The sequence below is a fragment of the Malaclemys terrapin genome, chromosome 3 (genome assembly GCF_027887155.1).
Source record: "Malaclemys terrapin pileata isolate rMalTer1 chromosome 3, rMalTer1.hap1, whole genome shotgun sequence".
NCBI lineage: Eukaryota > Metazoa > Chordata > Testudines > Emydidae > Malaclemys > Malaclemys terrapin.
Window position 1 is genome coordinate 62195607 of NC_071507.1, and position 25369 is coordinate 62220975.

The window sequence follows — 25369 nt, forward strand, 5'->3', positions numbered from 1 at the left end:
TGTCATTACCCCCCTTCCTTGCCAGTCATTATTTCTTGTGGTTGTCTAATGGAGGAAACACTCCTATTCCCATTGCGATCAAACATTATAGATTCTTTGGGGCAAGGTTCTGTCTTTCTATTGCTGTAAAGCACCAGGCAAAGGTATGGTGCAAGATACCTATATCTGTGTTACACTAATGGTTCTGAATTACACTATGATGGTTCTGTGACGTGATACAATGAAGAGAGAGCTGGACACCATCAGCACAATGTGAGGGATGAAAGTGACACAGGTTACCCAGGACACAGGCGAGAAGGGAGATTGCTACTCGGAAGCCAAGGGAAAGGGAGTGTTGTACCCCGGTGCAGAGCAGTGTGATCGGCACAGACAAGGAGGCCTAGAGAGAAGAGAGGCCTGCTGCCTAGTCTAGTCTGCTGCCATGATGCCAGAAGCAGAGGGGCGTCTGAAAGGCTGACCTTCTTTTCCGATGGTGGCTGGCTTAGATAGGAACCCCTCACAAAGATGGCGGCGGGTAGCCCTCATAAAGATGGCGGCTGTATTCAGGAGTGCCCCTCACAAAGATGGCGGCGGCTGCCCCCTCACAACGATGGCATCTGCGTTAAGGCATGCCCCTCACAAAGATGGCAGCTCAGGTCTCTTCCCCAACATACGTGTCCCGTAACAGAAAGGGACCGTGCGCATGCGCATTCGAGGCAAAGCGAAGGAAGATGGTTAAGAAGCGAGAGGGGCTGAGCGTCGCTCAAGAGGTGACAGCCCCTCCCCCCCGATAGCTGGGAGCGGGGTCACTGGGGGATAGGCCAGGAGGTGTGCGGTGGGGGCGAGAAGGGAACGTGGGGGCGGGGCGAAGGGAGGGGGGCAGAGGCGAGGTGGGGGGCAGGAGAGGCATATAGGGCGCTGAGGGCAAGGGAGTGGGAAGCGGGTGAATGGGGGACGAGGCGAGGTGGGGGATGCGGGGAGTGGATTGTTATGTGTAAGGGAAAGATCTTCATTGACGGGCTATCCTGCCCCCCAGATCCGTGGGGTTTCTCCTGAGGATTGCAGCTACAAGAGTATCCCGTGCCTCTGGGGCCATTTCTGCTCTTCCCCTGCAAACTGGGGGGCCTGGCTGGTGCTGCCGTTTGGAGTTTTTCTGTCCTGCTGATGTCGTGTTCCTGCTCTCCAACTTACTCCCTTCTCACTTGGGTAGGGGTCTCCCTTGGAGGAGACAGTGGTTTGCAAATGCTTTTGGGGAATGAGATTAAAAATCAGTCCCTTCCTAATGAATGAAAGAAATAAGCCTGAACCAATCAAATGAGATTCAGTAGAGAGAAATGGGAAGGGGAGACATAGTCCAGTGAATACATGCAAAACCGAGAAATACAGGTAGGGCAAAAACATCACTGAAAAGCCTTGTATTGCATGTTTTGTGTGCCCCTGTGACCAGAAAAGCAAATGTCTTATTAAGCTCTATTTTTTTTTTTATACGAGTGTTGCGTGTGGTAGTTTTCTGCTCTGCTTAGCCCTATTTAGGCCTTTATTTGAGACAACAGTTATTTCTGGGCACCATGTTTAACTGATTAAGAGTTCAGAGAACTGAGGATGTTTGATTTGGAGATATGACAGCCAAGAATAGACATGGTAGTTGTTTCCACCTCCATGAAGGCACGTTATAAAGAGGACATGGCCTGATTATACAGTCTGATCACAGATTGAGAAGTGATGGGGCTAGTTGCAGCAGGGAATTCTGGTTAAATGTTGGAGGGTATTGGGAATCTTTTAACTCCAAAGAGTTTGGGTGATGAAACAAGCTGCTTTGGGATGGTGTAGAACCACCTTTGCTGGGGCTGTCAGAGGCTGAGACCTGAAACCTATATACCAGAGGGTGGTTTAAGGATATCGACTCAATCCTGCCACAATGATGGGGAAGGAACTAAGTGAGTGTCCCTTCTAACTACAAATGATTCTGTGAAAGGCAATTTAAAAAAGGGATGAATTTGGTCTCTTTAAAGTAGATGGATCTGAGTCTTAGGTTTGAAATATGTGGACACCTTTCAGCTGCACCTCCATCTTCAGCATTTAAACTTTCATTTAACATCACTATTTTCTAAGCCTTTATGCTTGTGAAGAAAACCTTCCAGATAGGAATGGATGTGAGCTGATGCAAGGCTCTTTTCCTGAGCCCTGCTCTAAACTCAAAGGCACACTGCTTCAACTAAAAGTGTAATTCAAACAGATGCAACTTTGTGTGTGGATGCTCTTGCATCGGCTTAAACCTGGCACATGGTTGAGCTTGCATCTATAAATTACAGATGCAAACCACATCAATATAAGCCTGGTTCAAACGGATGTAATCAGGTCCTCACACAAAGTTGAATCCATTTGACATTATGCCTTTAGTTAAACTGTTGCAACTTTTTGTACTTAGACAAGCTCAGGATCTTCCCACAGGCAGCCCCCCAGTGACAATGCTGCTACTCAGAACTTCTCTGAGCCTCAACAGCAGGAGAAATGAGCAGGACTCTGGTTGGTTTCATGGGCACTGTTCAGAGTCTGGTAGGTGATGGTTTAACTCTGCTGCTGCTTCAGAAAGTTATGAATGGCTGTGGTAGATACAGGAGCTAATTACATAGGGAAGGAAGGACCCCCCAATCATGGTGAATAGGTGGGTGGTTGATGCCCTCACTCCCATCTCCGTAGCCATGGAGCTGGGAGAAATAGAGTAGGAGCCTGTAAAGTGGCGGTCCAAGAGAGGTAGCTACTAGCCAAAAGTGATCTGAAAGATAAGTCCCTAGGAGGGGTCTGGAGAAAGCACCTTGGTAGGAATCCTAGCACTCCCCCTTCCCAATGTTTGGAGTTGATAGTGAGAGACTGAGCTGGTGAATCCTCGTCCTTCATTCTGTTGTATTGGCCTCTGGCTAGTAGATGTCTGGTAAATGTTTTCAGCCCTGCTGGATTTACTCTCTATTGTCAGTGAAATGATTTGTTGAAATGTAAAATTATTGTAAGACCACAGTGAAAATTGAAATAGGTCCATTAACCAAGAGGTTAGCATGTGAACCTAAACAAATTCAATCTTTGCTGGGCTGATATTAATAATTGAGCCTACAACACTGGATTCAGGAACCACTGACTAACAAATGGAGAGAAATACCTTGAACCTGCTAGTAGATGACAAGGGACGAGGCTGCTTCTGGGAGGTGATTTTCCCCCCAGTGCTTTTGTTTGGCTTTGATCTGTTTTATGAGGGTCATGAGACACAAACCTCATTACCTAACGCTGTTGGATGTTGGCGTATGTGTGATATGGCTGTTTGCCAGCATCTTAATTAGGGGATTCATAAAGGCGGAGGGCAGATGTCAGTTCTTGAAAAGTGCTTTTAGCCTTTCTGCTAGGAAGAATGCTTTTATTAATTCAGTACAAAATGTATTAAAAAAGGATCCAACCCAACTCCGTAAGCAGGGCCGCCTCTTTCCTTTCCTGCCATGTGCGAGTGGTTTTGGACTCCCTTCCCAAGACTGCCTGGGCAAATGAGATTTGTAACAAACATAAAGCCAATTTGGATTGAATCTGCCCCAAAGCTCTGTATTTTCAGAGGTCTCCAGATGGCACATGTATGAAGCCAGAATTCAGTGCAAATTACTGTGCCTGGTGGTACCATGGCAAGGGATTCAGCTGGCTTCAGAATGTTCTTCAGCTTACTTGTTGTGTGCAAAACTGCTGGTCCCTCACCCCAGAGCTCCTTTCATAGCAGTTGATCAGGTAGCAGGAGGGCAGTGGCTGTGCGGGTGAAGGGCAGCTGTGTGCGCTCTGATTGCTCTCTCCTTGCTGGATATTTAACACCTGCTTCAGTTATTACTTTAAAGTGAGACTGCTCCTAGTTGAAGAGGATGTTGACTTAAATGAAGTCCTTTGTCTGGCTATGGAACAAATAGAGCTCAGACAGCTGTAATGTACACAACATGTGGGAAGCTTATCAGCCCAGTGCTGGAGGGGACCACCTCTAAAGGCCATGGGGAGCAGAAGAAGGAGTTTGGTCACTGTGACCCATTCACTTCTTGACGGAGGCTATCAATAAGGAGACCAATTGGCGTGAATTATACTGATGATATTGTGTCCCACTAGGAACCTGGACCAAAAGCAGCTCCCATGCAGCTTCATTTCATACGGGCCTCTGATAAGTCTACGTTTGTACCGTAGCTAACCTCTCCATGCATTCGTTGTTAGGAGCAAATGCTTTCCATCCACAGCCGGTTCAAACACACAGCTTCTTTCTAGGGAAGCTCTGTGGAGAGCTGCCCCTGGGGATTTTGGGGAAGCTTTACAGTTTCTCAAGTTCTAAAGTTTTACAGTCTATGGCGCCCTGGGGAGAGGCTCTGGCAGCCCTCAGAATAAGGGGTAATTCTCAATGGGGTTGCTCTGATTTCTTCCCCAGCACTTATTATATTTTTTCTTTTCTTTTGCTGGCAACAAAAGACTGCGTGGACTATGCAGCCACACGCAATGCCGGCTCCTGAGTCAAAAATCCCAAGTGAGGTAATGAAGCAGCCATACCAGGATAGCACATACAGAGAGCCTTCTGCCCATTTCTAGTGCCGTTCCTCTGAGGAGCTCTAAGCACTTCACAAACAATTAAACCTTCCAATCCCCCCACCCTCAGCGAGGTAGGTAGTAGTCCCCCAATTTACAGGTGTTGTCACCTGCCTCCAAGGTAACACAGTGAATCAATGTTAGGGACAGGAATAGAACCTAGGAATCTTCTTATCCCCATTAACAAGGCAGAAAAACCAGGGAAAAGAAACAAAATTTCCAGAGGAAGGGATTTTGTTCCATCACTAATATTCCCCATTCTCTGTGTTCCTAGTGGAGATTATTTTCACCTGTTTGTGCCCCAGCCTCAACAAAGGTGTCAGCACAGCTCTGGGGAACATTTGTTGTGAACTGCTTCTGCAGGAGCCCAGCTTTGGTTTTGATGAAATGATAAAAATAGTTGGAACTTTTTAATCATAATTAGGAGTCTGGAGGATTTTAGTTGGCAGAAAGTCAAAATGTGAGGGAGTGGCACAAAATAAACTCTACTTAAATCACATTCAGTCATGAAAGTGGTGAGTGAAGCGTGCACTGAGAGACAGCAAACAAAATGAGAGGCACCCTTAAGGAAGAGCGGGTAGTTGGTGGCTTTGAGAGGGGAACGGTGGGGGAAGGAAAAGAGACATTGGGGAGGAACCGCTGGCCATGACTGATTAAGCATTGGTGCTAGCAGTTGACTGCTCTGTCATGGGGTTTGTCTAACTAAACTAAGATAAAAGGTGAATGCGTTAGCTGGCATGTGTTACGTGTTCTGTCTATACCAGGCATTAACACAAGTTAGTTAAAACACTTCAGGTAACACAATTAAAAAATGCCCCTTTTATCATCCCACTCGACACAAGCTGTTGGAGGGGTTTCTTTGACAAAGTGCTAATGATGTAGTTGCTTGTTAAATGTGACCACTCACTTCCCTCCCCCACCCAGGAAATCCAGACCATGTTCCCTGGATCAGTGCAAGCTCTGGGCTGTATTGGCTCAGGGGAAGCTGTTCTTGCTGCCAGGAGGATCCACACAGTGTTTCGTCAATGACAGCAAGGCCCCTTCTCTCTGTATCAATCTGTTGTCTCTAGTTTGGTACTTAGATTGTAAGCCCCTTGGGGCAGGGATCGTTTTTGGGTCAGTGTTTGTACAGTGGGGTCCTGGTCCATGGCGGTGGCTCCTAAATGCTATGGAAATACAAATAATCATACAGTTGACTTGGAAACTGCAGTCTGGTAAGAAGCTGGGGGGCTCGAATCTCACTGTTATAGGTGCCAAATTATTGTGTGTGGGGCCAAAGGGATGTCTCCTGACACCACCCCGCTGGAATTGTTGGGGGTGGGAACAGTGGTTACAAAATCCCACACCAGCCCTTGTGCTCCTGCCCCATCCGGACCCTACGGTGCAAGAAGAGAAGCCACCTTTGGCCACCAGCTCCACCAAATCATAGTTTGTGGCTATGGAAAACTTCTACTGCTGGTTCATTGTAAAAGGGGCAAGTGCTGACTTGACTCCACCAGACTCCCCTGCTGCTGCTCTCTAATGAACCCACTCAGTTACTGCCCTCATTGCCCTACGCTGAGTCTGATCAACTGCCCCCCGGTGATAGCCTGTATGCTTGCCCTGAGCAGCGTGTGAGAGAATTGTTAATTAATCCAGGATTGAGTTGTAAGTGGTTAATCAGAGATCAGTGCCATTGATTTTCCTGTGTAATGATCGGTGGTAACATCTTTTCTCACTACCTTGGAGGACGACATGGTCTTTGAAAACCAAGGCAGCTGGGTTTAATTCCACCAGGTTAATTTACGCAGAGTGCTGCTGTTCCCCAGTGCCCAGGTTTTGAAGTATCTCACCAGGCGAGATCCAATTCTTCTGGCTGCTTGTCCCTCCTCAGCAGCCTGCTGCTCATGCACAGCACAGGGTGTGGTGGCAGATGATTGCAATGGGGCTAGCAATGATTTCAAAGCTAGTTAATGTCAAAGGCCATGTGCTTGCTGGGATTTGGGTGTCACCTTGTCTAATTATCCCTGATATTTTCCCCCACTGGACTGCAAGCCTGTAAAGTAGAGCTTTCCCTCTGGAAAGCTTAAAGCCCTGGTTGCTGGGCTTGGAATACCTGGGATTCCCTGCAGAGTTGTTCAGCTGTGGTATAATTCATTCCTGGGGGAGTCCGTCCCAAACTCAAGCATGTTGGTCACCTCTGGTGCTTCAGGCCTTTGATTCTCCCCCTTTCCTTTCCTCCTCACCCCAGAATAAAGGCAGCTTCTTGGAAAATAAATTAAACCTACTAATTAGATGACTAGCTTATGTAGCTGCCGTAACTTCTTGCTGCACCATGACTGAACCCAGATACTTGGTGCAGGATGGCAATCTCTCAGCAGGGCAGAGGCAATGGGGATCACTTTGTCCTTGCTCTACTCTACCAAATATTGGAGACCTCTGTGCTGAGCCTGTTTGTTCATCTGTGGTTCAGGAGCTCTACAACTAGTCTGTGCTGGAGGCTGTGGCGCTAACATATTTTAGTGAGGAGAATGTGACATCCACTGCTCCCTCCCACCCCCACATCACACAGCCAGGCTGAAGTGCCTCATGCTCTCTTGTTTCACCTTTGCTTTCCTGACTGCTTGTTCCCCTTTGCAGCATTAATTCAGGGCCTAGTCCCTGAGGTTCTTGCCAGGGTGAACCGTCTCTCCCACTTGATCCCCTTCCTCACTGTGTAAACATCCATTAGGTCACTTCTCTGCCAGTGAGTAAAGGGGAAAAGCCGAGGCAAGGGATAGAATGAAGGACGATCAGATCTTAACAAGAGGCACTGGCCTCTACAGGGGTCTTCAGGACTACTCCAGCCACAACTGGAGTTGATAGCCCAAGGACTTAGCACCCCAGCTGCGTGGGATGGAGCTGTACTGAATTCTTATAGTGATAAATATCCATTTGCTGTGATCGCTGTGTTCCAAGCAACTTACCCATGCACTCTGCTCAGGCCAGGGGATCGAAGAGCCTCATAAAACCCATAGCTCAGCTGATTTTTTTAGGTGTGAGGTGGCAAGACACCGCAGTGGGGCTGCCACCCCTTCTCTTGAGCTGGGAAGGCCGGAGCTGCTGGGTTGCGGAGGGAAGGCGGATGCCAGTGATTATTGCGGCTGCTGCTGTGTGTTTCAGATTGATGGCCTGGAGGAGAAGCTGTCCCTCTGCAGACAAAGCATGGAGGAGGTGGACCTTAAGCTGCGCAGAGAGGAGCTCAGTCCTGAAGGAAGGTACTGGTGATTCCCCTCTATTCAAACGTGGATAGTGATGCTGCAGGCTGCTGTGTGCTCATGCAAACCACTGACAGTTAGCTTTGTTGGTAGTACTCAGTAAAACCTCTGTTGCCAGAACAAGAATTTGCTGAGTTTGCCAGGCTGGGCCCCTGATTTGGAGCTTGTTTAGGGATGGAGAGAACTGGTTTTCTTTCTCTTCCAGGGAGGCAGGGGGTGACGTGGTCAGAGTGCTGAACTTGGCTTCCGCTTCCCTGTTTGCAAACTGTCTGTGCATGTAGCCCAAGCAGTACCCAGTCCTATTTGCTTCCAGAGTTTGGACCCCAGCACTAATAGGAAACAGCTGTGTGAGCTGGACAGATGTTCTGGGTAGCAGCATGCAACTGATCTTGCTTAGACCACCTGAGTTCAGAGGTGCAGTAACTAGTGTGTACTGAATATTCAAGACGCCCTAAGCCAAATGCTAGGTGGAATCCAGTCAGAATAATCCCAAGGGGACTGAATTTTGACTCTATCCACCATGCATGTTTGCATGGGGACCTGGTTGCAACAGGGATCCTGGTGATAGTTAGGTCCACTCTAGGCTATGTCTCTCAACAGTGCAGTGAGATGGTTAGTTTCCATTTCCACTCTCGAATGGAACCTTGCTGTAACTTGGTCCCTTAACCCTAGTAGTGCTATAGACAGAGCCTTTCCCTGAATGTGATCACCCAGCCTCAGCCATGTCCCTGCTGAGACCCATTTCTTCCATTTGTTAGCAGCCTATTGCTCTCCTCCTAACAGGGAAACTGAGCCATCAAAATGTAGGCACAGGAAGAGAGCAGCCCGCCAACTAGATCCTATCAGCCCATTGTTCCATCTAATCTATTCTCCAGCGCTCGGTCCAGTTCTAGGTGTCCCAAGCAATGTGCTTTTACCTCTTCCCTTGAGAAACTCTTCCAGTCTCTCAGACTTACCATTAAGTTCTTCTATTCAGCCTAAATGTTCCTGGGCTTGGTTTCTCCGCATAACTCCTAGTTTTCTCCCAGGGTTACCAGGCTCAATTTCTCTCCTTTCTCAGAGAGTTCTGTCTCCTCTCTCCCCACTTTTTCAGTCCTTATCTCACAAAACTCTTTTTGTCCTAGGTTAAACTCTTCCTTGTATGTCACATCACCCAGCACCTTCTCTACCCTCCCTCAAATTAGTCCATCTCTTTCTGCTAATGATGTGACCAGAAGCCCCAGCCTTACAGTGATCCACTGACTGTCTCCCCGGCCCTCAAATTCAATTATCGTTACCCTGAGTTCGGCCCTTCAGCCAGTTCCCAATCCGTGTGATAAGGCTCCTGTCCTTAGAACAAATGTGTCAGAAGAAGTGCCCGGGTCTGCGACATCCATTCAGTCTTCTGCCAAGGAAGTGACCAAGCTTGACCGCTCATGCTTTTGCTAACGTCTAGCTATCTCCAGATTTTTCTGTTTGTCCCATGAGGGAAGCTATTGACCTGGTGAGCCTAAGTCACTGGGATAGGTCTGCTTTCCAATTTTGCTGTCTCCACCCTCCCACTAAAGCCTGACTGGATTCATAGTAAGTTTGGTGTTTTCATTGCCTGGGGATCCGTGTCATTCAGTCCTGCGGAGATGCATGTGTTCAGCTTGGCCATGCTTTTTAAACAGTCTTATTTCCTTCCTAAGCCTGAGAGCCTTTTCCCTTGATTTCTCTAGCTCGCAGGTTTGTAAACAGTGATACAGCAGCTCAGCTACTTCAGAATCGGGCAGCTTAAGCGTCTCTTCTCATTTCCTCATGGGCTGCACTCCGCATTTCCTTTTCCCTGGATGTATTTCAGAGTCCTTCAGTTCCTCTCCTGCTATTATTAATGCACCCTGCCTTATTACAGCCCTTCTCTCTTCCCTTAACTAACTGTACAGTAAGGCTTGTATCCAGCTTTAAAGTGCCTGCTTTCCCTAAAGGGGAACAAACAGCCCTATGACACAATGCCACAGAGCCTGCTTGGAGCAGGGAGATAGATAATTTGTTGGTGTGTGTTTGTTTACACCGCACTCGCCAGAGCTGCAGCAGTTTTCAGGCCTTTAAATTGTGGATTAATCAATCATTGTGCAGCTGAAAATACAGGGTTTTCAATCACCCTGAATTCTGTGTGATACAGCTGGTTCTTACTGCAATCAGACACAGCTCCTTTGCCTGAGCCATTGGGGAGTTTGTGCAAAATGGGGGCCTTGGAAACAGGAGGGAAGAATTTTTCTTCAGTCTTTGGCTCTGAAATGTGGGAACAACATGGGGCCTGTGATCTGATGGGCAGTGTTAGGGAGCGGGGGGTTCTCTTCCAGACTCTGCACCAAGGCCATTGCCTCTTTTCGGGGGGAGGGGGCCGGGCACAGCGAAGCTCCATTTGTGAGTGAGACCAGTTGTGACAGCGCAGAAGCTTCTTTTTGTCCAATGGTGTTTTGACAGGCCTGAGCCTCCACACGCCCATGCCCCATACCCAGGGCCAGGGGCTGCTTTTTCTTGCTTCCCCTGAGCATTCTGAATAGCCCAGCCTGTGGGCATTTTCCTCACTGGATCAGAAGAGCTCATGTCTTCCCTGGAATGTGATCACTCAGTGTACGAGGCCCTGCCTGTTCCTGGGGCAGACATCAGAGCCTCTTGCTCCAGAGGGAGCAGCTATCCCAGCTAATTGGAAAGGCACTTCCCCTAAGCCCAGAACTCCTCTTTTGGGGCAGAGGCTTTCCACCACCATACAGCATATGAGCTTGTGCAGAGCAATAGCATTTGCCGGTGTGTAACAAGGCCGCCTCTTCTCATTACAGAAAGTCACTGGAGAGAGAGAGAAGCCTGCTTGTGACCAAAGCTGAAACCTATGGTAAGGCCGTCTTTAAATAAAGCCACTCGGAGCGAGCAGCGGCTGGGGAGGATGGCCACAGTCTGCACTGCACTTAGCTTCCCCTTTAAACTCCTGCCCCACTCTCTGATTTTGCTCAGCCAAAAAATGACTGAGGGAGAAGTTGAGGCAGATCTATTCAGCCACTTTTAATCTGAGAGCAGGCTCCTGCCTCAGGTATCACACAGCTGGGACCAGCCTGAGGCCCATTAAAGGGGTCTGGCTCCGCAGGAAGTGCTGCGCACCTCCCCTCTGGAAACCAGGCCCCTTTAAGGCCATCTCAAGTTGGGGACGTAAAATCATTAGTCTCTCTTGAAAGACTTGGCCAGCAAAATGGCCTCCCCGCCTCTCAGCCCAAGAGTTACCACAGAGGTTCAAAAAATAAAATTCAGTGCAACTGAAACCTCTTCCAAATGCACAGTAGAAAACATCCGGGAGGCTTCTACTCATATGAGTGTCTGCCCCATCTCTAGTGGCTCAGGCCCCAGGCTGTCCCTGGAGAGCACATCAGTCTGCACTGACACAGGTGGAGTACCTCAAGGCCAGAGCCAGGTAGGGGAAGGCTGAGCATCCTGCCCTACCCATCCCCCCTGTGGACTAATGTGAATGTGGTGGAGCTGGAGTCCCTCTCAAGTACTCTAGGCATTCAGTATGGGTAGGGTTACCATATTTCAACAATCAAAAAAGAGGACGGGAGGAGCCCCGCCCCCGTCCGAGCCCCGCCCCTGCCCCAGCCCCGCCCCCGTCCTAGCCCCGCCCCTGCCCCTTCCACTCCCTCCCACTTCCTGCCCCCTCAGAACCCCCAACCCTCCCCCCCCACTCCTTGTCCCCTGATTGCCCCCTGCTGGGACCCCTGCTCCTAACTGCCCCCCAGAACCCCACACCCTACCTAAGCCTCCCTGTTTCTTGTCCCCTAACTGCCCCTTCCTAAGACCCCCCCCCCAACTGTCCCCCAGGACCCTACCTGTACCCTGACTGCCCAAAACCTTATCCACCCTCCCCCAGAAAGCCCGCCCCGAACTCCCGATTTCCCCCCCCCCCGCTCCTTGTCCCCTGACTGCCCCCTCCTGGGACCCCTGCTCCTAACTGCCCTCCAGAACCCCACCCCCTACCTAAGCCTCCCTGTTTCTTGTCCCCTAACTGCCCCCTCCTGAGACCCCCCCCCACCTGTACCCTGACTGCCCAAAACCTTACACACCCAACCCCCAGACAGCCCCCCCCAGAACTCCCTGACCCATTCAACCCTCCCCCCTGCTCCCTGTCTCTTGACTACCCCCCCCCACCCCCCGAACCTCCCTGCCGCTTCTCTGACCCCCGGCCCCCTTACTGTGCTGCAGAGTACAGCGGGGGAGGGCAGCAGGGTCGGAGCTCCAGACGAACAGCCCGGCGATCTGTGAGTGCAGGGAGGGGGAGGGAGAGAGAGGAGGGGTGTGGTGTCAAGTTTCAGGAGAGAGTGCAGGAAGGGCTCTGGCTCTGGCTGTGGGAGCCCCGGCTGGTCTGTAAGCCGCACGCACGCTCTGCATGGGAGGGGGGAGGAGGGGAAGTCCGGACATTGACAAATTCCCCCCGGACGCTATTTTTAACCCGAAAAAGCCGGACATGTCCGGGGGAATCCGGACGAATGGTAACCCTAATTCTGGGTCAGCTGCTGGACACCCCCCACCCTCCTCTGCTTTGTATGTGGTGCAGTCCCCTGCACGTTCTAGTCCAATCTCCAGCCAGGAAGTGTTTTCTCCTCTCTTTTTTCTGGGTGTACTGTGGCATTAGGCTGCCCCCTGCTGGCAGAATTGAGTTTTTTGTAGCCACATTCAACTCTTAAACTTGTCGCCTCATGAGGTTCTGACACAAGGCTTAGTTAGATTCATCTGAGTCTTACCTGTGGTCTGATGCCTGATCCTGAAAGGGGGCTGCGTGCCCTCCCTGCTCCTTGACATCAATGGTAAATAGAGACACTTATTCCCTTGCAGCGTCAGGATCTGCCTGTAGCATCCTGTGCAGGTATGCTGTAGCTTGCTGCATGCTGAGCACAGTTGCTGTGGTTGTTAGCACACACCATTCCCAGTTCCTCCCTGGGCATAGGCATCAGTAGCTGATTCCTGAGATACCAGTGCTGCATCTCTGAGATTGATCCTCAACAGGCTTGTCCTTCACTCACTTCAAGGAGTCTGGATCTACATGAACGTGTGGGGCTTTCCCAGAGTGAGGGAGCTCCTGGCTGGGTTCCCTCATTGACACAGCAGCTTATCTGTGCAGAGTCCCCAACGCACAGGTGGGTGTCTGCTGTGCAGGCAGGGAAGCTGCCTAGAAAGCTGTCATGTGTCTTGGGCCGAGTACTGTACCCAGCACAAGGGGGCCTAGAGTTTTGATGCCCCCTCCTCTCCCCACTGTGCAACCTCAGTCTGAATAACTAGCACAGGCCAGGCTGGGCTCAGCAAAGCCCGGCGTAAGGTTTACAACCTGTTGAAGAGCTTGTTCTCTTCCTTCCTGACTTCGTCCAAGGCAGCAGCAAGGATTGGCCTATCACAGGGGTGGGCAAACTACAGCCCACAGGACCATCCTGCCCAGCCCCCAAACTCCTGGCCCGGCCCTGCTGTCTCCCCCTCCCCCACAGCCTCAGCTTCCTCACTCTGCCGCCAGTGCAATGCTCTGGGAAGCGGGGCTGTGAGCTCCTGGGGCAGCGCAGCTGCAGAGCCCGGCCTGACCCAGTGTGCTGTGCTGTGTGGTAGGGGCAGTGGCCAGTGAGGCCCGGCTCCAATTGGGCAGCGCAGCTGTAGCACCGCCAGCCACCGGGGTCAGGGTGGGAAATAAGGGGTTGAGTGGGGGTAGGGGGGCCAGTCAGGGGACAGGGAGCAGGGGTTCAGGGGATGGGGGGGGGTACAACCCCCTCCCCTAACCAGCCTCCATACAATTTCCGAAACCCGATGCGGCCCTCAGGCCAAAAAGTTTGCCTGCCCCTGGCTTATCACCCGCTTTGGGCAGGGTGGGGGATGCTGGCAGCAGCTGGGATAGTGTGGAACTAATAGGCAAACGCCTTTTCTGGGTTAGCACTTACCCTTTCTCCAGGACATATCTCTGTGAGAGCTCCGGATCCACAAATTATCACCAAGCAGAGTGCAATTGGAGGGGACATAGAGCGCTGAGCAACCGAGGCTTGTGGGAGTTGAGAATTAGGACTCAGCCAGGGGCTAGAGCTCATAACTTCATTGTTAAAGTAAGATTGCAGGGGCTCATCTGGGTAAAGCAGATTCATACAGAGCTGGCCTTAGGGAACTAACAAATGCAGGACAGTGGATTAAATTACCCCATCCAGACTCCTCTAGCAGCACCAGAAAAGGGGTCAGACCTGGAGCATTCTGGTGTTGCACTCAGAACAAAGAGGGTCACCACTGAGCTGCTTATCAAGTAAGCACTTCTAGTAGTTTAACCTCCCCTTGTAAAGTCAGCTAGCAACACAATGGTCCCTTAATAGACTGGATTCTCAAGTGGCAGCAGTGCAGTGGCTGTTCAGCAGGGTGCATGCAACAGACCCAGTGCCACTTAAAAACCCCTGCAAAAAGCTGAAATCCTGCTCTAGGAACCCATCATAAGGTAGAGGCTTGCATGTCAAATGCTAATAGCTTACAGCTGCTTCAGAAAAATACTGCAGGGGAGAGGATTGGACTTGGATCTAGTAAAGCAGAGAATCAGTATTCAGGACTCCTGGGTTCTGTGCTGTGTGCTCTTAGCAGCCACCTACTGTCCCTGCCCCCCAGTTCCCCTTTGTCAAACAGGGGCAGTGATCCCCACCTATCTTCACAAAGCATGTTGAGATCTCAGACTGAGTGGCACAAAATTAGCATTAATCAGAATTCACATGCTCCTTCAAACACGTGCACTAGGCTCTGAACTACCCTGTGTGCTGCCTATCTGGCAGCTGGCAGGTGAGAGTGCAAAACTCCCTTCCCAGCCCCCAGGGGTTATCTGCCTGGAATTAGCAGTATTGATTGGGGAGGGAGGGATCTGTACTAGTGAAGTGCCAAGGAACTGTTCAAAGGTGATACAGCGTAAAGATCATTAACTGCTTCTGCACAGGCAATGATGTATTATGTAGGAGACAGCAAAATACACCTATTAAAGCAGCTGACTGTATGTGTGGCTGCAGGATGGCTGCCAAAGCTTGAGCTGTGTAGAGAGTTCTGTCCAAGATCCTGATTCAGATGGCCACAGGGAAGAGGTGGGAGCCCAGCTGGGGAAGTGACACTTAAAACCAACACCACCTCTGTATTTCCCATATGAAGTTAGTGGCTAGTGCTAGACAGAGTCCTGCACACTGCCATGTATAGAACAGATACAGCACTGGCAGTACCAGCTATCTTTATAACCACCCTCCCACACCATTCTCCAGAAAATGAGGGAGGCTTTCCATCTCCATAGCCCATTCAGGCCTTGGCCTTCAACAAGGGGTGATTTGTATAATGAGGCTACCTATACACCTGTAGGAAGTGGACTGAGGTCAAACAGCTATTAGTTGATACCTTTCAGACACTACTGAACCAGGCAGGAGGCCTCTCTCTGTTCTTGGGCCTGTCCAGTCCCTCACAACAAGGGGCAGTTTGAAGAGTAGCAGCTCTGCATGTTTACAAGGAACTAGACTAGAGCAAAGCAGCTGGCAGGTCGCAGCAGTTGGATGACGCTGATCCCTACAAGGAGTTTCCCTCCATGCTTGAGGGAAAGGGGGATTACTGTTCCTTGGAGCAGTGGGTGGCAGCTGTGATGCAGGAGGGGAGGCTGCATCTTATATGCTGGTTTGGTTTTGTTTTCTAGAGAAAGAACTAAAAGTGCTCCGTCAGGAAAATCGCAAGAACGCAGCCATTGCAATGGCCATAGTACTGTTGATTATTGTTGTTTACACCTGCTGGACAATGTAATCATGGTTCAGAACTCTCACTACTGACCACAGGGCTCCACCGCAAAGACCTCTTCCTTCTCCAGCTGATGTGTCTCCCACCCATGGGGCTGGTCAGCTTTTCAGACCATTAGGCACCTGCAGTCTTCATGGCCTGGACAGCCTTATCTCTGGCAGCTGAGGATCTTGAAGGCAACGGGAAGCTAAAGACACAGCACAAATGGGGTTGGAGAGCAGACTGAAGTTCAGCTGGAGCCACCTGCTCCACATACTGTCCTGAGGGGCCCGTGGAACAGAGACTGCAAATTAATTTCAGGGGGATGAATGACCCAAGTTCCCCTTTTCCTAGTGGGCCTTCTCTGTTCCTTGCTGTTCACTACAAGGCTTTGGAGCCTGAAATCCTCTCTGCTCAGCCCAGGCAGAACCTGGGAAAGCTTCCCTCTTGCTGTGCCTCAACCCTGAGCTGAAGGGACCAATCTCTAGAGCTCAAAGGGGGAGTTCAGTCATTGTGCCCCTCTCCTGTGATTGCCAAAAATCCCCATGTGTAGTAGTACCAGTTATAGGGACACACTTCAAAATATCTTCCCGGTAACCTGAAGGGGGCTAGAGGAGTCACAACCTGAAAATGGGGTCTTCGGGGTGGTGTTTTCCTGCCACTCAGCCAAATGAACTCAGAGGGCAGGAAGACAATAGCAGTTCCTAAACCCTGGGTGTTGGTGTGTGTCTATGTACAGCCCCCCCCCCCCCCCCCCCGAGGCAGGGCCCAGCAAAGAGAACTGCAGTCTGAGAGGGATAGTTCTGCGACACCAAGGATTAAAACTCACTGGCTTAATGGCAGGGCGCTCTGAACTCAGGGCTGAAGCTGTATTGTTTTTTAAATAAAGTCATTTGAACATATGAAAGAGCAAATGCATCATTCTATAGCCTCCCCCTGCCTGTGCACTTCCTGCAGCTGGAAATCCAACTAATCAGCAACCAGATAGCTAGTATGAGGCTCTTCACTCAAGGCAGTGTCAGCCAGGCTGTAACACCATGACTTCAGAATGCACCATCCCATCCGTTCCAACACTGCAGGGAACAGTCTAGGCATCAGTGGGCAGAATCTTACTGATTTTGCTGAAAAATCAGAAAAAACAAATGGGGCTACATGGAGCCCCGGGCATCTGGTTAGCAGAACTACCAGCTTCAATCACCTGCAACCATCTATAGATCAAAGACCTGGTTGATGGCAGCTGTTAACACACCCCAGTACAACAACATCCCTTATTTTAGCTCTGCGCAGCCCCCCCCCCCACTACCATTTAAATACACCACCACCCTGAAAGAGGGGGAGGGGGCACACAGAGCGCCTGGCATGGGGATAATAAGGGGTGGGTTACAGCAAGTCCCTGAAATGGAGGGGTATGGGAGGGTGGCACACAGATGACTTGTGGGGTAGACTGGATGGGGCACAAGGAGTCCCTGGGCCATGCACAGTCCCACCCCCCACAGTTTTGCACTGAAAGTGGTTGTTTCCCAGTGGTTTTAGGAAACAGAGACCAAAGAGCATCAACACCTTTGTGAACTAAAGAGCTGTACTGGTAATACACAGACAATGAAAGCAGAGAAATCAACACAAAATGATACACAGCCTAATACAATACATTGTGCAATCAACAGACAAACATTCCCTTCAGCAAGACATTCCTCCTCCTCCCCCTGGAGCCAGTGGGAGAGTGCAACTTGGGTCAGCCCCTAGCCCTGGCCCAAGTTTCTACCATCCCTTTGATACGAAGCCATTCCCTGCCCCACATGATCAGACTGAACCCCCTTCCGCTCCCCGCCACTAGGGCTGAGCAGCTCTGACACACATAAAGCAGAGTACGTACAGGGCTTCGTCCTCTGGGTTCTTGGCCTGTCAACTCCGATCAGTTCCTTTAGGGCATTTCAAAACAACCCACAGGTTCCCAAGCCCGGAGGGACAATGGGGCTAGGAGAGTCTTGAGCCAGAGAGGGAAGAAGGATAAAACCTTTTCCCTGCAGCAGGGAAGCAGTAGTGAGGTGCTGGTGCTGGCCTCCCACAAGAGGGTGGGAGGTGTGGTTCAGTGCATCCAAAAAATACATCATCTTGTAAAAAACACAATCGACTAAAAGCAAAGGATATTGGGGCAATGGAGAAAGCAGGCAGCATCTCTCAAACCACCTGCAAGCAATTGGGTTTCTTCTGCACCCTGGGTTTTCAATACCAAGTAAAGGCTAATGGAGGCCTAGATTATCCATGGTGTATTCCCTGCGGGACATCTCCATCCCCACAAACAGGGAGGGGCTAAGGCCCTTAGTGGGGGACACACCCTTGAGGGTGCAGAAGACACAGTAAAGGACCATAGGAAAAGGAATAGGCCTGTTGGCTTCTTGCTGGCATCATGGCTGCATCGGGGGGGTTGGGGAAAATCAGCAGAAGCACCAACACTTAAATAAATGGTTTTAAAAGCCACCAGTGTGAAGGCTCCGAAGTGAAGCTGCCAGAGGCACCACCTGCAGAGCCTCCTCACTGCTCCTCATGGAGGGGCCTTCAATAAATATAAAGTAGCCAATAATTAACTGCACAAGGGGCTGCTGCCCTCTCCAGAAGGGCTGCGCTTGGGCCAGGTGCCACGTTCTGCCAAGGCTTTGGAACACCTGGGACTAAATTCTGCTAAGGGATTTGAGTCAGAGCCCCATCGTGCTCCTGGATGGATTGGCAAACCTTCCCCCCGGCTGCTACAGGGCACAGGGAAAGTAGGTCTGACACTTCCTCAGCCACCTTTCTGGAAAGGCCACTCACCCTGAGCTTGCAGGAGGCAGTATTCGAAATACACCAGAGCAGAAGGGCTCTTCTGGGCCCAATAGGGGATACCCAAGTACAACATGGGCTCCCACCACCCTCCAAAGTTGAGAGCTTAGTCTCCCCATGCAATGATGGCCCAAGGGCAGCACGAGCCCAAGGCTGGGCGAGCGGTGACAATCCTCGTTCTGCAGCCATCAAGCCTGAATGTGCGGATCCACGTTACAAGGCAGAGCACAGAAACCACCAATGGTTAAACTCATTCACACCAAGCAATTGGAGGATTAACAAACCAATGCCTGGCCACCAACTCATCATGCAGCCACGGAAGGCTGCGAGCTCAGAAAGCAAGGCCTAGGAGCTCAGGGTGAAAGTCACCCTGTGCGTCACTTGAGCCCTATGAGGATCGCAGATCTTAAGTGTGACTTAAGTGATGCCCAGTCCTTGCGCTGCCCCTGGTTGCGAGATGAATCTCACCCACGAACTTCTACTTCTGCCAGAGCTGAACTCTCCATGGGATACAGACCCATTCACATCCTGCATTGGCATGGGGAGAATGGAAGGGGGATGAGAATCTGAAAGGCTGCCTCTAGTTTCCAGGAGACCCACAGCTTTCTTTAAGGCACGGTCCAGGTAACCCCCCCGTCAGCTTTTCCCTTATTGCCAACCTGTGTAAGAAAAAAATAAGTGACTTTGCTGCATGGACCGGAGCAGCCAACCGCCTATTAACTTCTGATCCATGTGGGAGACCAGGCCAGAGGCATTTCTGAAGCCCAGCATGAAGTTAAAACAGGCAATGGGGGCAGCCCTGCTCTTTGGGGTGGCTTTGTGTACATGACGCATAGAGGGCCCAGCACAGAAATGAGTCATGATTTCTGACTGCGATCTGCTGAAACACAAATGTCCTGCTTGCCATGCTAGGGAGTCCCAAGTTTGTGCCTTCACTACAGACATGGCTCCAGGTATGGACCAGACACAAGGGGGTTTTAAAGCCTGTTTTGCGAATTAACCAGGAAAGGTGGGTTTCCCCTACAACGGGCCTGGTCGTGGGATTGGATTTCTTTTGACTAACCAGCATGGTCAGAGTCAAGGTCTCCTTCCCATAAGACTTCCACAATCTCCTCTGAATAAACTCCTACACCCGAAGGCCTGCAGCCTTCCCCCTTTTGCTTTCATCCCTGAACACACAGGGAGGGGCAATGTTAGAGGGAAACTGAGGATGGTTTTGAGCACTGAAAAAAGCAAAACGTCTCAGCATTGTCCTAGGGCAGATTCATGAGCTCACACCTAGGCTGCTGGCTTGGAGTTAGCGACCTCCTGCCACAAGGACTGGCTTCCTTCCACCGAGATGCTAGCACCCAGGAACTCCCGACAATCTGCCAAGTGCCTCTGGAGCGGAAGTGCTGGAGCCATTAGCAAAAAGTGACCATCCTCGGATGCCAAGAGCCTGCATTTCCCGATGAGTCACCCAGCGTTCAGCAAAGGCCCATCGGCTCGAGGCAAAGGAGACAGAGGTGGCTGCTGGGAGCACTGCAAGGCCATTTAAATGCACTCTCCCCCAGCTCATTCCTCCCTGCAGTCCTGTGACCATCCTCTTTTCCTCTTGGTGCTGCCAGGAAACCATATGCAGCCTCCTAATTGCTCCGGCACACGCAGGAGGGGAACCCAGAGAGCAGATGCCTGGCTGTAGTTTGGAGCACTAGTGGGGAAAGATGCCAGCCCCTCATCCCCAGGAGTGCAGTGGGATAGTACAAAAGAGCATCGGACCTCAGCTCCAGGCATCCCACCTCCGAGGTACCCACAGCCGGTGCTGCCTGGGCCAGATACTTATATACACTGCTACTCACAGGCTGGAGCTTTGTCCCGCTTCTTCTGAGCGCCAAACCCCACCCCCTACCCCCCAGGAATCTGTTCTCCTCCATAGAAGGCCTGCAGCTCCTGGATGGAAGACTCCCTTCTCCTGTCTCAGTCTCCCCACTCCAGTCAGTCCCCGAAGATTCCAAGCTGGGGGGTCAAGGATAGTGCGCCTGGATGAAGGACAGGACTTCCTCCTTGGACAGCTTCTCTGCATCTTGCCTTTTCTGGGAGTCGTGCACTTTGACACCTTCCCCCCACTCCCAGAAGAGACGGCTGAAGTAGCAGATGCTGCAGGCAGAAAGAGGAGACAGACAGATCAGCACTGCACATTGAGAAGGGATGCACTCATAGAATATCAGGGTTGGAAGGGACCTCAGGAGGTCATCTAGTCCAACCCCCTGCTCAAAGCAGGACCAATCCCCAACTAAATCATCCCAGCCAGAACTTTGTCAAGGCTGACCTTAAAAACCTCTAAGGAAGGAGATTCCACCACCTCCCTAGATAACCCATTCCAGTGCTTCACCACCCTCCTAGTGAAAAAGTTGTTCCTAATATCCAACCTAAACCTCCCCCATTGCAACTTGAGACCATTACTCCTTGTTCTGTCATCTGCTACTACTGAGAACAGTCTAGATCCATCCTCTTTGGAACCCCCTTTCAGGTAGTTGAAAGCAGCTATCAAATCCCCCTCATTCTTCTCTTCTGCAGACTAAACAATCCCAGTTCCCCTCAGCCTCTCCTCATAAGCCATGTGCTCCAGCCCCCTAATCACTTTTGTTGTCCTCCGCTGGACTCTTTTCAATTTTTCCACATCCTTCTTGTAGTGTGGGACCCAAAACTTGACACAGTACTCCAGATGAGGCCTCACCAATGTCGAATAGAGGGGAAGGTTCACATCCCTCAATCTGCTGGCAATGCCCCTACTTATACAGCCCAAAATGCCGTTAGCCTTCTTCGCAACAAGGGCACACGGTCAATTCTCATCCAGCTTCTCATCCACTGTAACCCCTAGGTCCTTTTCTGCAGAACTGCTGCCTAGCCATTCGGTCCTTAGTCTGTAACAGTGCATGGGATTCTTCTGTCCTAAGTGCAGGACTGCACTTGTCCTTGTTGGACCTCATCAGATTTCTTTTAGCCCAATCCTCCTATTTGTCTAGGTCCCTCTGTATCCTATCCCTACCCTCCAGCGTATCTACCACTCCTCCCAGTTTAGTGTCATCTGCAAACTTTCTGAGGGTGCAGTCCACGCCATCCTCCAGATCATTAATGAACTCCATTCCGCATAGGCTGCAGAGATTCTTTAGAGACACCTAGCCTGGGACCATACATAATATGATTCTAGGGGGCACCGTAAAGGAGGCCCAGGTTATTTGCTTTATTAACCCCTAGGGTTCTTCACATTTTTCTCCGCCCCAACTCCTAACTTTGGCTCTGCAGTGCCTTGCCCCAGCTGCATCGTCGGCAGCAGAGGCCGAACCAGGACCTCTGGATCTAAACTTGAGTGTCTTCTCCCTGCGCTAAAACACCCAGCTCTTTTAGCAAAGGCTGTTGTAGGCTCATCCACTTCAGTTTGTGGCCAGCCACACGAGACGGGACAGCACCACGCCGAGTAGGTGTAGGCTACAGCTAGTAAGAATAGCCATCGTTTTGTAGGGCCTACTCAAACAAGCATATGCTGACACAAACCCAGACACCCCAACATGGCATATAAACTGGAGTGCATTCCATGGAAATGGCCTTGTTAGTTGCAGCTCCGTTCAAAGCAGCGGGAGGGATGAATCAATATCTGCTGAGACTGTGAACAATCAGTTAGGGGAACTATGTTTTTCAAGTTCCTGAGAGGGTGAAGCAACCAAGGGAACATCATGAAAGACTCTGGAACGGCCCAAACAGAGCACTTGGAAGGGTCAGCAGGCAGAATGGACACAGCAGGGTCTGAGCACTCAGCACATTATGGATATAGCGGGGGTGGGGGAACAAACTAACCCTCACTTTGCCAACATGAGCTCTGGAGATACAGTGAATCTCCAGAAATCCGTCCCCCGACTCATCCCTGCGCATAGACTCTCCCCGCCCCACCTGGATATTAGTCACCCAGTGTGAAAACAGAGCTGCTAATTGCTGCAGACACAGCAGCCTTAGATTCCTACAATTACTGACACTTAATATTCATAGCTTATTTAGGTACACTGTTCTAACAGAACGATATTAGCATAGCGACAAACACATGTGTCAGCGGCTAATTACAGACACATTAGTGCTCACTAACGACAAGGCAGAGCATCCATTACAGAGTCACACACAAACCCCTTCCTTGCTTTGTTTTCATAGCAGTGGTTGAGTTTGGTTCTGGAATTCTGCCAGAGAGGCTGAGAGGGGCTAGCACCCACCCCTGTTTGTGAAGGGGAGCCCTCCCAGCACTGGGATGACGAGAGCTTGTTCAGCTAGCTGACCAGGGGAAGCCTGAAGGATTCTCAGGGCACAGCTGCAGACCAACCAGGAAGCTAGAGGGGTGTGCAGGGAGCCCCCTTTCACATCAGCCTCAATCCAGGGGCCTGTGCAGTCTGCATATAGCAGCACTGTGCTGAGAAATAGACTGACAAGCTTCACTTTCCTAGGAGACAATGGCATAATGGTTTCGCACGGTCCCTATTCTCTGAACCTCCCTGTCTAAGGAACTCCCAGTCTGTCTCCATAATCTATTGACTCCCAGTTACTCTGTTCTTGGAGTCCCAGTTTCCCAGGAACGGAAGCCAGGAGTCTGGATTCCCAGTTTCCTGCTCTAGAGCACACACTGGGGTGTGCAAGGGAAGTGATGGGTTGAGTCTGATGGTCGGGAAGAACACACAGAGATCCGCTGCTGGGGAGTGCTCAAGTGATAAGTTCCTGGAGCTTCACGGAGAGTATCAGGTAATCAAACTCCGTATCCTTCTTTCCCTAGAAGCCAACGCGATGCTCCTGTTCCACAGGTCTCCCTCCCATTCCCACAGTGCTGCTCCGGCTTCATGCACACAGGAGAGCCCGAAAAAGACTAACAGCTCCCTGGCATGCCCAACGCCCCAGTCCACCTCGAGTGCGCTGGGAATGCAGCAGGAATCCACACACACACAGTCAGACTAAAAGAACAGGAGTACTTGTGGTACCTTAGAGACTAACAAAGGTATTTGGGCATAAGCTTTCGTGGGCTAAAACCAGACTGTGGAGCTCCAACCTCCTCTGGATGTGGCACCGAACACAAAAGTCAGAACTAGGGCGGTCGATTAATCGCAGTTAACTCACGCGATCAACTAAAAAAAATTAATCGCGATTAAAAAAAATTAACCTTGATTCATTGCACTTGATTTAATCACACTGTTAAACAACAGAATACCAATTGAAATGTATTAAATATTTTTGGATGTTTTTCTACATTTTCTACGTTTTCTATATTTTCAAATATATTGATTTCAATTACAACACAGAATACAAAATGTATAGTGCTCACTTTATATTACTATTTTTTTTTACAAATATTTGCACTGTAAAAATGATAAAGAAATTGTATTTTTCAATTCACCTCATGTAAGTACTGCAGTGCAATCTCTTTATCATGAAAGTGTAACTTACAAATGTAAATTTTTTTTTGTTACCTAACTGTACTCAAAAACAAAACAATATAAAACTTTGAGAGCCTACAAGTCCACTCAGTCCTACTTCTTGTTCAGCCAATCGCTAAGACAAACATGTTTGTTTATATTACACGAGATAATGCTGCCGGCTTCTTATTTACAATGTCACCTGAAAGTGAGAACAGGCATTCGGATGGCACTTTTGTAGCCGGCATAGCAAGATGTTTACATGCCAGATATGCTAAACATTCATATGCCCCTTCATGCTTTGGCCACCATTCCAGAGAACATGCTTCCATATTGAGGACACTCGTTAAAAAAAAATGCGTTAATTAAATTTTGACTGAGCTCCTTGGGGGGGGAGGAGAATAGTATGTCTCCTGCTCTGTTTTACCTGCATTCTGCCATATATTTCATGTTATAGCAGTCTTGGATGATGACCCAGCACGTTGTTCATTTTAAGAACACTTTCACTGCAGATTTGACAAAACGCAAAGAAGGTACCAATGTGAGATTTCTAAAAATAGCTACAGCATCGACCCAAGGTTTAAGAATCTGACGTGCCATCCAAAATCTGAGAGGGACGAAGTGTGGAGCATTCTTTCAGAAGTCTTAAAAGAGCAACACTCAGATGCGGAAACTACAGAACTCGAACCACCAAAAAAGAAAATCAACCTTCTGCTGGTGGCATCTGACTCAGATGATGAAAGTGAACATGAATCAGTCTGCTCTGCTTTGGATCATTATCGAGCAGAACCCGTCATCAGCATGGACGCATGTCCTCTTGAGTGGTGGTTGAAGCATGAAGGGACATACGAATCTTTAGCGCATCTGGCATGTAAATATCTTGTGACGCCAGCTACAATAGTGCCATGCGAACGCCTGTTCTCACTGTCAGGTGACATTGTAAACAAGAAGTTGGCAGCATTATCCCCTGCAAATGTAAACAAATTTATTTGTCTGAGTGAATGGCTGAACAAGAAGTAGGACTGAGTGGACTGGTAGACTCTAAAGTTTTATATTGTTTTATTTTTGAACACAGTTATTTTTTGTACATAATTCTACATTTCTAAGTTCAACTTTCATGATAAAGAAATTGCACTATAGTACTTGTATGAGGTGAATTGGAAAATACTATTTTTTTACAGCACAAATATTTGTGATCAAAAATAAATATAAAGTGAGCACTGTACTCTCTGTTCTGTGTTGTAACTGAAATCAATATATTTGAAAATGTAGAAAACATCCACAAATATTTAAATAAATGGTATTCCATTATTGCTTAACAGCGCGATTAATTGCGTGATTAATTTTTTTAATCACTTGACAGCCCTAGTCAGAACCTCTTCACAGGGCTCCAGGAGTGGGCCTTCAAGAAGCTCTGCCAGGAAACACCATTACACAGTGTGGCGTTGCCAGGGCAGGGCCTACCACCGTCATCCAAGTGCAGAGCACTGGCCTGCTGGAAAGGAGGAGGCACACTGCGGAGGCACGGGGCCCTACTGTGGTATGCTGCCACTCCTCAGCCCCCCTTGC

At 49.8% G+C, this 25369-nt stretch overlaps 2 protein-coding genes across 7 annotated transcripts in view; one reads left to right on the forward strand and one right to left on the reverse strand.

The window, feature by feature from the left end:
* Positions 1 to 672: 672 nt before the first annotated feature.
* On the forward strand, positions 673 to 17031 carry CCDC167 (coiled-coil domain containing 167). 4 transcript variants are annotated; one of them, XM_054024117.1, is made up of 5 exons: positions 673 to 749; positions 1016 to 1185; positions 7711 to 7805; positions 10610 to 10662; positions 15484 to 17031. In XM_054024117.1, exons 2-5 carry the CDS (start codon positions 1144 to 1146, stop codon positions 15585 to 15587), a joined length of 294 nt encoding a protein of 97 aa, XP_053880092.1. In that variant the 5' UTR covers positions 673 to 749; positions 1016 to 1143; the 3' UTR covers positions 15588 to 17031. The 4 variants fall into 4 exon arrangements, with proteins under 4 accessions (XP_053880092.1, XP_053880090.1, XP_053880093.1 ...); XM_054024115.1 differs by lacking the exon at positions 1016 to 1185 and adding an exon at positions 12648 to 12678 and having other exon boundaries at positions 686 to 749; XM_054024116.1 differs by lacking the exons at positions 673 to 749; positions 1016 to 1185 and adding exons at positions 1203 to 1365; positions 12648 to 12678.
* Positions 17032 to 17118: 87 nt separating this feature from the next.
* CMTR1 (cap methyltransferase 1) overlaps positions 17119 to 25369 on the reverse strand; it is a 50177-nt gene continuing 41926 nt past the window's right edge. The window contains exons 24-25 of one of the 3 annotated variants that reach the window (XR_008444521.1): positions 19656 to 20513; positions 17119 to 19036 (exon numbers count right to left, since the gene is read on the reverse strand). Coding sequence is in view for 2 of the 3 variants with exons in the window: in XM_054024110.1 (XP_053880085.1) it covers positions 20381 to 20513 (133 nt within the window). In the remaining variant the exon portion in view is untranslated. Of the gene's footprint in view, positions 20514 to 23655; positions 24768 to 25369 lie in introns of those variants that run through there. The other 2 variants (XM_054024110.1, XM_054024111.1) reach the window with 2 other exon arrangements.

Bases quoted from the DNA above. Each gene is read 5' to 3' on its own strand.
- CCDC167 (XM_054024115.1), top strand. From the start codon at position 711: ATGGTTAAGAAGCGAGAGGGGCTGAGCGTCGCTCAAGAG. The intron at 750-7,710 runs GTGACAGCCCCT...TGTGTGTTTCAG, and splicing joins GGCTGAGCGTCGCTCAAGAG to ATTGATGGCCTGGAGGAGAA. The intron at 7,806-10,609 runs GTACTGGTGATT...TTCTCATTACAG, and splicing joins GAGCTCAGTCCTGAAGGAAG to AAAGTCACTGGAGAGAGAGA.